The following is an 11410-nucleotide window of genomic DNA, read 5'->3' as shown; positions in this document are numbered from 1 at the left end:
AAAAATGGGGAAATGGGGAAAAATGGGGGAAATGGGGAAAAATGGGGGAAAAGGGGGGAAAGGGGGAAAATGGGGGAAAAGGGGGAAAATGGGGAAAGTGGGGGGAGGGGGGAATGGGGAAAAAGGGGAAAACTGGGGGGAAAAGGGGGAAAATGGGGGGAAAAGGGGAAAGTGGGGGGAAAGGGGGAAAAAGGGGGGGAAAGGGGAAAAACGGGGGGAAAGGGGGAAAATGGGGGAAAATGGAGGAAATGGGGGAAAATGGGGGGAAAAGGGGAAAAATGGGGGAAAGGGGGAAAAGGGGGAAAGTGGGGAGGAAAAGAGGGGGAAATGGGGAAATGGGAAAAAAGGGGAAAAATGGGGAGAAAAGGGGGGAAGGGGGAAAAAGGGGGGAAGGTAGAAAAGGGGGAAATGGGGGAAAAGGGGGGAAAAGTGAGAAAAGGGGGGAAAAGGGGGGGAAAGGGAGAAAAGGGGGAATGGGGGAAATGGGGAAAAATGGGGGAAAAGGGGAAAAATGGGTGGAAAAGGGGGGAAATGAAGGAGCAAAAAGGGGTGAGAGGGAGGACAAATGGGGGGCTGAAAGTGGGGTATGGGGGGAGTGTGGGGTCAGAGAGGGAAGGGAAGGGAAGGGAAGGGAAGGGAAGGGAAGGGAAGGGAAGGGAAGGGAAGGGAAGGGAAGGGAAGGGAAGGGAAGGGAAGGGAAGGGAAGGGAAGGGAAGGGAAGGGAAGGGAAGGGAAGGGAAGGGAAGGGAAGGGAAGGGAAGGGAAGGGAAGGGAAGGGAAGGGAAGGGAAGGGAAGGGAAGGGAAGGGAAGGGAAGGTTTCCCAGCGGAGGATCTGGTTCCGACGGGGGTCCCGGTGTCCCCAGAGCGCAGAGCTGGAACCCGAGGACAGTGGGGGGCTCCACTCCCAGAAGCAGAAGATTTCCTTTCTTGAGAACAACCTGGAGCAGCTTACAAAGGTTCACAAACAGGTGCGCGGGGGGGGCACGGGGGGGACAGGGGGGCAATAACCCCCCCCAGTCCTCTCTGCCCCCCTGGAAGCCCCCGGTGCTGCGGGGTGGGGGGCACCGTCCTGACCGGCACCTTCCTGCCTGCCCCCTCCGGCTGGGAGCCCCTCCCTCACTCCCTGCGCCCCCAGACCCCCTCACTGCCCCCCCGGCACAGCCCCACTGCTGCCCGGGACACCCCGGGACAACCCGGGACAGCCCGGGACAAACCGGGACAGTCAGAGACAGCCCGGGACAGCCCGAGATAACCCGGGATACTGCGGGGGGGGGCTGGGACCCCCCACGTGCCGCTGGGGGCACGGAGACCCCCACCCGGTCACCGTTAGGGACACGGAGCCCCCCGAGACGCTGCTGGGACCGGGAGGGCTGCGGGACACCGGAGCTGCCCCCGCCGCGGCGGGGCCGGGCTGGGCTGCACGGCCGAGCCGCTGCCGGTGCCACTGCCGGAACCGGAGCGGGTCCGGGCGGGGGCGGTACCGGTGTGTGCGGGTGTCGGTGCCGGTACCGGTGTGTGCGGTGTGTGCGGGTGCTGGTGCCGGTACCGGCGTGTGCGGTGTGTGTCGGTGCCGGTGCCGGTACCGGTGTGTGCGGGTGTCGGTGCCGGTACCGGTGTGTGCGGTGTGTCCGGGTGTCGGTACCGGTACCGGTGTGTGCGGTGTGTGCGGGTGCCGGTACCGGTACCGGTGTGTGCGGTGTGTCTCGGTGCCGGTACCGGTACCGGTGTGTGCGGTGTGTGTCGCTGCCGGTGCCGGCGGCTGTGAACGGGTGTGGATGTGCCAGTGCTGGTATCGGTGTCTGGGGGTGTCGGTGCCGGTGCCGGTACCGGCTGCTGTGGCTGGGTGAGGATGTGCCACTTGTGTGCCGGTGTCGGTGCCGGTGCCGGGGCAGGTGTGGCCGATGTTGGGAGTGGGTCCCGGTGCCGGTGGGGTCCCGGTGCCGGCACTGCCGTGTCGCACAGCCGGTCTGTGGCACCGCGGACCCCGCGCTGCGAGCCCCGGGCCGGGCGGGCGCGGGGACAGGACAGGTTCGGGTGCCGGTGGCGGTGCCGCAGGGGTCCGGGCGGGTGCCGGTGCCGGTGCCGGTACTGACGTGTCGCACAGCTGGTCCGTGACAATGCAGACCTGCGCTGTGAGCTTCCGAAGCTGGAGAAGCGGCTGCGCGCTACGGCTGGGCGAGTGCAGGCCCTGGAAGGGGCGCTGAGGGCGGCCAAGGAGGGGGCGCGCCTGGACAAGCGCCGGTACCAGCAGGAGGTGGAGCGGATCCGCGAGGCCGTGCGGGCCCGGGGGGCGCGGAGGGGGCCCGGAGCCCACATCGGTACGGGGGCACCGGGGGGCACGGGGGGCACGGAGCCCACATCGGTACGGGGGCACCGGGGAGTACCGGGGGGCACCGGGGGGTAACGGAGCCCACATCGGCACGGGGGTACCGGGGGGAACCGGGGGGCGCGGAGCCCACATCGGTACGGGGGCACCGGGGGGCACGGAGCCCACGTGGGTACGGGGGCACGGTGGGCACGGGGGGGCACCGGGGGGTACCAGGGGGTAACGGAGCCCACATCGGTACGGGGGCACCGGGGGGCACCGGGGGGTCACGGAGCCCACATCGGTACGGGGGCACCGGGGGCACCGGGGGGTAACGGAGCCCGCATCAGTACGGGGGCACCGGGGGGGCACGGAGCCCACATGGATACGGGGGGCACGGTGGGCACCGGGGGACACCGGGGGGGCACGGAGCCCACATCGGTACGGGGGCACCGGGGAGTACCGGGGGGCGCGGAGCCCACATCGGCACGGGGGTACCGGGGGGAACCGGGGGGGAACGGAGCCCACATCGGTACGGGGGCACCGGGGGGCGCAGGGGGCACGGAGCCCACATCGTACGGGGGGCACGGTGGGCACCGGGGAGTACCGGGGGGCACCAGGGGGTACCAGGGGGTCGCGGAGCCCACATCGGTACGGGGGGCACGGTGGGCACCGGGATCGGGATGCGGGGGTGTGGGGGTGCAGGTGGGCACGGGGGGTGCGGGGTGGGCACGGGGGGTGCGGGGTGGGCACCCAGCCTGGCACGCTCTGGGTTTTGGGGGGGGGGGGGTGCTGGGGCTGACACCCCCCACACGAGGGCCGAGGGTCCGGCCCGGGGGGGGGTCTCAGACTCTGGGGGGGCTCCCTGGGGGTGCCGGGTGCCGGGCAGCGCCCCTCACCCCCCCGTGCCCCCCCAGCCAAGCCGGTGCGGCCGGGGCAGGTGCCGTCGCCCACCGGGCTGAGCTACACCAACAGCCTGTTCCAGGGGTACCCCGGGGGGGGCCCCCTGCCCGGCCCCCACGGCCTGTGAGTGCGGGGGGGCTGGGGGAGGGGGAGGGGGCGCTGGGGGAGGGGGCTCAGGGGGTGCAGGGGGCGTGGGAGGGTCCAGGGGGCGGCAGGAGGGGTGCGGGGCGGGGTCCTGGGGGGAGGGGAAGGAGGCACTGGGGGTGCGGGGGGCGTGGGAGGATCCGGGGGGGGGGTGCAGGGATGAGGGGGTCCTGGGGGGAGGGGAAGGAGGCACTGGGGGTGCGGGGGGCGTGGGAGGGTCCCGGGGGGGTGCAGGGGTGAGGGGGTCCTGGGGGGAGGGCGGGGGGTCTGGGGGTGCGGGGCCGTGGGAGGGTCCCGGGGGGTGCAGGGGTGAGGGGGGGGTCTTGGGGGGAGGGCGGGGGGTCTGGGGGTGCAGGGGGCGTGGGAGGGTCCTGGGGGGTGCAGGGGTGAGGGGGTCCTGGGGGGGGGGGCTGGTGATGTCTTCGGGGGGGTTATTTTGGGGGGGGGCCGGCAGAGGTTTCTGAGGGGCTGAAGGGGGGCAGGGCACGGGGTGCCCCCCTCGTGGCCGCAGCGCCCCGGGGGTCTCAGGGTCTCTGCGCCCCCTCCCCAGCTTTGCCAGCGGCTCCCCCACGCTCCCCAGCACCCCCCCGGACTCCTACCAGCAGCTCAACGTGGATAATGGTGAGGGGGGGCCCTGGGGACCTGGGGGTGTCCCCAGTGTGGGGGTGACGTCATGGGGGGCGGGGTGTCCCCAGACCCCCCCTGGAGCTGCGGCTCTTCCTTGCAGGGAACGTGACAGACATCAATGACAACAGGTGAGGGGGGGCGGGGCTGGTGGGTGGGGGGCTCGGGTTGGGGGTCCCGGCTGACACCCCCCGCCCCCCAGGAGTGACCTGTCCTGCGCCTGCGAGGCCGAGGAGGCGGCCAAGCTCTTCCCCCTGCGCCAGGAGACGGCGGCCAGTTAATGCCCCCCAGGTACGGGACCCCCGGCCGCGGGACCCCCCCCCCCAAAATCATTCCTCACCCCCCCAGGTACGAGACCCCCCGAAAACTCATTCCTCACCCCCCCCAGGTGTGGGACCCCCCCAAACTCATTCCTCACATCCCCCGGGTGTGGGACCCCCCCAAACTCATTCCTCACCCCCCCAAACTCATTCCTCACCCCCCCAAACTCATTCCTCACCCCCCCAAACTCATTCCTCACCCCCCCAAACTCATTCCTCACCCCCCCCAGGTGTGGGACCCCCCCAAACTCATTCCTCACCCCCCCCCGGGCATGGGACCCCCTCCCCCAAACTCATTCCTCACCCCCCCGGGTACGGGACCCCCCCAAAATCATTCCTCACTTCCCCCCCGGGTGTGGGACCCCCCCCCAAACTCATTCCTCACCCCCCCCGGGTGTGGGACCGCCCCCCCAAACTCATTCCTCACCCCCCCCCAGGTACGGGACCCCCCCAAACTCATTCCTCACCCCCCCCCCGGGTGCGGGACCCCCCCCAAACTCATTCCTCACCCCCCCCGGGTACGAGACCACCCCCCCAAACTCATTCCTCACCCCCCCAGGTGTGGGACCCCCCAAATTCATTCCTCACCCCCCCAAGTGCCGGACCCCCGCCCCCCCTTTCTCAGGGACCCCCGGGGATCCCCCCCACCCTTCGAGTGACCCCAACCCCTCCATCAGACCCCCCCCATTCCTTGGATGCCCCCCGCCCCTCCCAGCCCCCCCCCAGCCCTGGGTTCCCCTCCGAGCCCTGCAGGCTCCGGGGGTCCCCCGCCCCCTCCCTGGGGGTCCCCCGGGGGTCCCCCGCCCCATCCCTGGGGGTCCCCCGGGTACCCCCCGCCCCCCATCCCGCGTGTCCCCCGCAGGTGCCGCCAGACCCGGCTCCGCTCGCATGTCCCGGTGTCACCCGTGTCCTGTGCTCGTGCCACGCTCGCCCCGTGCGGGGGGGGGGCTGCCCCTCCCCCCAGGACCCCCCCGGGACCCCCGATCGGGCTCGGGCCGGTGTGGGGGGGGGGCCGGGGCCGCCCGAGCTGCCTTAACCCGGAGAATGTCGCCCCCCGGCCCGGGCCCCCCCGCCCCCCGCGCCCCCCGGGTCCCCTCGCTTGGCATCTCGGCTGTGCCCCCCCTCCCCTCCCCCCCCGGGCCGTTCCGGGGGGGTCCCCGCGCCCCCCGCCCCCCCCAGCGCTGCATGACCCGCCCCGCGCGGCCGGAGCGCAATAAAGGCGGGAGAGGCTGAGAGAAACGGGGGGGCTCTGAGAGAAACGGGGGGCTCGGGGGGGCTGAGAGAAACGGGGGGCTCTGAGAGAAACGGGGGGCTCCGGGAGAAACGGGGGGCTCGGGGGGATCCGGGGGGCTCTGAGAGAAACCGGGGGGCTCTGAGAGAAACGGGGGGCTCCGGGAGAAACCGGGGGGCTCCGGGGGATCCGGGGGCTGAGAGAGACCGCGGGGCTCGGGGGGCTCGGGGAGAGACTGGGGGGACTCGGGGAGAGACCGGGGGGGCTCTGGGAGAGACTGGGGGGCTCTGAGAGAAACTGGGGGGCTCTGAGAGAGCCTGGGGGGCTCGGGGAGAGACCGGGGGGCTCTGAGAGAAACTGGGGGGCTCTGAGAGGGCCTGGGGGGCTCGGGGGGCTCGGGGGGGGGCAGAGAGAGACTGGGGGGCTCGGGGGGCTCGGGGCTCGGGGGCTGAGAGAGAGACTGGGGGCTCGGGGGGCTCTGAGAGAGCCTGGGGGGCTCGGGGGGGCTCTGGGGGGCTGAGAGAACCTGGGGGGCTCGGGGGGCTCCGGGCGGGGCTCGGGGGGCTCTGAGAGAGCCTGGGGGGCTCGGGGGGGCTCTGGGGGGCTGAGAGAACCTGGGGGGCTCGGGGGGCTCCGGGCGGGGCTCGGGGGGCTCTGAGAGAGCCTGGGGGGCTCGGGGGGCTTGGCGGGCACGGGGGGCTCGGGGAGGGATCGGGGGGCTCTGAGAGAAACTGGGGGGCTCAGGAGGGGTTGGGGGGGCTCGAGAGGGGCTGAGGGAGCCCGGGGGAGCTGGCGGGGCTGGGGGGCTCCGGGGGGCTCGGGGAATGGGGGGGTTCAGCGGGGCTGGGGGTGGGTAAGGGGGTTGGGGGGCCGGGGGGGATGGGGGGTTTGAGACAGGGTGGGGGGGGGCGGGGGGGCTGGGGGAGCTGTGTCATGGTGAGGGTGCTTGGGGGAGGGGGGGCACACGGGGGGTTTTTGGGGAGGGGGCACAGGGGGGGCACACAGGGGATTGGGGAGGGGGCACAGGGGGGATTTGGGGAGGGGGCACACAGGGGGCACAGGGGGGGTGTTTGGGGAGGGGTCCCAGGGGGGATTTGGGGAGGGGGCACACAGGGGATTTGGGGAGGGGGCACACGGGGGGCACACGGGGGATTTGGGGAGGGGTCCCAGGGGGGTTTGGGGGCGCTCGTGCAGAGATGGGGTCACAGCGGGGAGGACACGGGGGCTGGGGAGGGGGAGTGGGACCCCCACCCACACAGGGCACTCTGCAGGTGCCACACCTGTCCCCGTGGGTCACACCTGTCCCTGCAGGGGTCACACCTGTCCCCGTGGGTCACACCTGTCCCTGTGGGTCACACCTGTCCCCGTGGGGTCACACCTGTCCCTGCAGGGGTCACACCTGTCCCTGCAGGGGTCACACCTGTCCCTCTGGGGTCACACCTGTCCCCGTGGGGTCACACCTGTCCCTGTGCAGTCACACCTGTCCCTGTGCGGTCACACCTGTCCCAATGGGTCACACATGTCCCTGCAGGGGTCACACCTGTCCCCACAGGTGTGCCGAGTGTCTCTACAGGTGTCATACCTGTCCCCACAGGTGTCACAGCTTTCCCTGTGGTGATAGCACCTGTCCCCACAGGTGTCCCACATGTCCCAAAGGTGATCATACGTGTCCCCACAAGTGTCCCCCGTGGCCCTGCAGGTGTCACACCTGTCCCTATGGTGATCACACCTGTCCCTGCAGGGGTCACACCTGTCCCCATGGGGATCGGGCGCCCCATATCGGTTCCCCCGTGCCCACGGGGACACCAGTGTCACCTGTGGGGTCACACCTGTCCCTATGGTGATCACACCTGTCCCCCCAGGTATCACACCTGTCCCCACAGGTGTCACACGTGTCCCCACAGGTGTCACATGTGTCCCTGCAGGGGTCACACCTGTCCCCATGGGGATCGGGCGCCCCATATCGGTTCCCCCGTGCCCACGGGGACACCGGTGTCACCTGTGGGGTCACACACAGGTGCCCCAAGGGGGTCACTGTCCCACGTGGGATCACACCTGTCCCTGCAGGTGTCCTTGCAGGTGTCCCACCTGTCCCTGCAGGTGTCACACCTGTGCCTACACGTGTCCCCTGCAGGTGTCACACCTGTCCCTGCAGGTGTCACACCTGTGCCTACACGTGTCCCCTGCAGGTGTCACACCTGTCCCTGCAGGTGTCACACCTGTCCCTGCACGTGTCCCCTGCAGGTGTCACACCTGTCCCTGCAGGTGTCACACCTCTCCCTACACGTGTCCCCTGCAGGTGTCACACGTGTCTCTGCAGGTGTCACATCTGTCCCTCGACGTGTCCTGTGTAGGTGTCACACCTGTCCCTGCAGGTGTCCCCTGCAGGTGTCACACCTGTCCCTACACGTGTCCCCTGCAGGTGTCACACCTGTCCCTGCAGGTGTCAGAGCCCCCCTGGCACCTGGCCAGGTGAGGCCGCCCAGGTGCCCGAGGCTGCGGGACAGCCCCACCCCTCCCCTGGGCGGGGCCAGGAGAGACACCTGGGCTGCTGGCCCCGCCCCTGGCCCCGCCCACAGGTTGCCGGCCCTGCCACCTTGTCACCTTTGTCATCGTCACCTTCATCATCACCTTTGTCATCACCTTCATCATCTTCATTGTCATTGTCACCTTCGTCTTCATCATTGTCACCTTCATCGTCACCTTCATCGTCATCTTCATCACTGTCATCTTCATCTTCATCTTCATCTTCATCATCACCTTTGTCAGTGTCACCTTTGTCATCACCTTCATCATCTTCATCATCATCACCTTCATCTTCATCATCGTCACCTTCATCTTCATCATTGTCACCTTCATCATCACCTTCATCATCACCTTCATCATCTTCATTGTCATCGTCACCTTCGTCTTCATCATTGTCACTTTCATCATCACCTTCACTGTCATCTTCATCTTCATCATCACCTTTGTCATTGTCACCTTTATCATCATCATTGTCACCTTCATCATCATCACCTTCGTCATCACCTTCATCATCTTCATCGTCATCGTCACCTTGTCATCTTCATCATTGTCATCTTCATCTTCATCATCACCTTTGTCAGTGTCACCTTTGTCATCACCTTCACCATCTTCATTGTCATCGTCACCTTCATCTTCATCATTGTCACCTTCATTGTCATCTTCATCACTGTCATCTTCATCTTCATCTTCACCTTTGTCATTGTCACCTTTGTCATCATCTTTATCGTCACCTTCATCATCATCAACTTTGTCATCACCTTCATCATCTTCATCATCATCATCACCTTAATCTTCATCATCGTCACCTTCATCTTCATCATCGTCCCCTTCATCTTCATCATTGTCACCTTCATTGTCATCTTCATCATTGTCATCTTCATCTTCATCATCACCTTTGTCAGTGTCACCTTTGTCATCACCTTCATCATCTTCGTCATCATCACCTTCATCTTCATCATCATCACCTACATCTTCATCATTGTCATCTTCATCTTCATCATCACCTTTGTCATTGTCACCTTTGTCATCATCTTCATCGTCACCTTCATCATCATCACCTTTGTCATCACCTTCATCATCTTCATCGTCAGCATCACCTTCATCTTCATCATTGTCACCTTCATCGTCACCTTCGTCAACACCTTCATCATCTTCATTGTCATCGTCACCTTCGTCTTCATCATTGTCACCTTCACTGTCATCTTCACCTTCATCATCACCTTTGTCATTGTCACCTTCATCATCATCATTGTCACCTTCATCATCATCACCTTCGTCATCACCTTCATCATCTTCATCGTCATCATCACCTTCATCTTCATCATTGTCACCTTCATCATGACCTTCATCGTCATCTTCATCATTGTCATCTTCATCTTCATCTTCATCTTCATCATCACCTTTGTCATTGTCACCTTTGTCATCATCTTCATCGTCACCTTCATCATCGTCACCTTCGTCCTCACCTTCATCATCTTCATCGTCATCATCACCTTCATCTTCATCATTGTCACCTTTATCTTCATTGTCATTGTCACCTTCATCATCACCTTCATTGTCATCTTCATCATTGTCATCTTCATCTTCATCATCATCATCACCTTTGTCAGTGTCACCTTTGTCATCATCTTCATCGTCACCTTCATCATCATCACCTTTGTCATCACCTTCATCATCTTCATCGTCAGCATCACCTTCATCTTCATCATTGTCACCTTCATCGTCACCTTCATCATCACCTTCATCATCTTCATTGTCATCGTCACCTTCGTCTTCATCATTGTCACCTTCACAGTCATCTTCCCCTTCATCATCACCTTTGTCATTGTCACCTTCATCATCATCATCCTCCTCTCCATCGGTGTCACCTTCCCAGTCACCTTCGCGACTGTCATCGTTGTCACCATCATCATCGTGGCCTTACCTGTCCTTTGGTCACTCCTCCCGCTCCACCTGTCCCACCTGAAGGGCCTGGGGACACCCAGGGCACACCTGGAGCCACCGGGGCCACACCCCACACCTGTGGGGTCACACCTGTCCCCGTGGGTCACACCTGTCCCTGTGCAGTCACACCTGTCCCCAAGGGGTCACACCTGTCCCCATGGGTCACACCTGTCCCTGTGGGGTCACACCTGTCCCCATGGGGTCACACCTGTCCCTGTGGGGTCACACCTGTCCCTATAGCGGTCACACCTGTCCCCATGGGTCACACCTGTCCCTGTGGGGTCACACCTGTCCCCGTGGGTCACACCTGTCCCTATAGCGGTCACACCTGTCCCCATGGGTCACACCTGTCCCTGTGGGGTCACACCTGTCCCCGTGGGTCACATCTGTCCCCATGGGTCACACCTGTCCCTGTGCAGTCACACCTGTCCCTGTTGGGTAACACCTGTCCCTATAGCGGTCACACCTGTCCCCGTGGGTCACACCTGTCCCTGTGGGGTCACACCTGTCCCCATGGGTCACACCTGTCCCCGTGGGGTCACACCTGTCCCCATGGGGTCACACCTGTCCCTGTGGGGTCACACCTGTCCCTGTGGATCACACCTGTCCCCATGGGGTCACACCTGTCCCCATGAGTCACACCTGTCCCTATAGCGGTCACACCTGTCCCTATAGTGGTCACACCTGTCCCCATGGGGTCACACCTGTCCCTATAGCGGTCACACCTGTCCCTGTGGATCACACCTGTCCCTGTGGGGGTCACACCTGTCCCTGTGGGGTTACACCTGTGCCTATAGCAGTCACACCTGTCCCCATGAGTCACACCTGTCCCTGTGGATCACACCTGTGCCTATAGCGGTCACACCTGTCCCCGTGGGGTCACACCTGGGCCTGTAGGGTCACACCTGTCCCCATGGGTCACACCTGTCCTATAGCGGTCACACCTGTCCCTGTGCAGTCACACCTGTCCCCATGGGGTCACACCTGTCCCCTGCATTATCACAACTGTCCTCGGTGGTGATCACAGGTGTCCCCTGTCAGTGCCACACGAGTCCCCTGTGGGACCACACCTGTGTCCTGCAGGTGGCACACCTGTCCCCTGTGGCAGCGACACAGATGTCCCTGCAGGTGTCACACCTGGCCCTGCCACACCTGTCCCTGCCACACCTGGCCCTGTCATGTGTCACCTGCAGGCTTCACACCTGGCCCTGCCACACCTGGCCCTGTCACGTGTCCCCTGCAGGTGTCACACCTGTCGGTTTCATGCGTTCGTGTCACGTGTCCCTGTCACATGTCCCCTGCAGGTGTCACACCTGTGCCTGTCACGTGTCCCTGTCACGTGTCCCAGTCACGTGTCCCCGCTGTTTGGCGCCCCCTGTCGGTTTCCCGCGGCCTTGGCGCCCCCTGGCGGC

The 11410-nt window shown here is 65.2% G+C and overlaps 1 protein-coding gene across 1 annotated transcript in view; it reads left to right on the top strand.

The window, feature by feature from the left end:
* KIF5A (kinesin family member 5A) overlaps positions 1-5374 on the top strand; it is a 33166-nt gene extending 27792 nt beyond the window's left edge. Inside the window, exons 20-26 of the mRNA XM_084223489.1 lie at positions 867-969; positions 2106-2319; positions 3224-3332; positions 3904-3974; positions 4081-4108; positions 4180-4268; positions 5160-5374. Of these exons, the coding sequence (XP_084079615.1) occupies positions 867-969; positions 2106-2319; positions 3224-3332; positions 3904-3974; positions 4081-4108; positions 4180-4258 (604 nt within the window). The 3' untranslated portion in view covers positions 4259-4268; positions 5160-5374. The remainder of the gene's footprint in view (positions 1-866; positions 970-2105; positions 2320-3223; positions 3333-3903; positions 3975-4080; positions 4109-4179; positions 4269-5159) is intronic.
* The last annotated feature ends 6036 nt before the right edge of the window (positions 5375-11410 follow it).

Source organism: Fringilla coelebs (genome assembly GCF_963513975.1).
Source record: "Fringilla coelebs genome assembly, chromosome: 30".
Lineage (NCBI taxonomy): Eukaryota > Metazoa > Chordata > Aves > Passeriformes > Fringillidae > Fringilla > Fringilla coelebs.
This window is presented reverse-complemented; position numbering and strand designations above follow the sequence as displayed.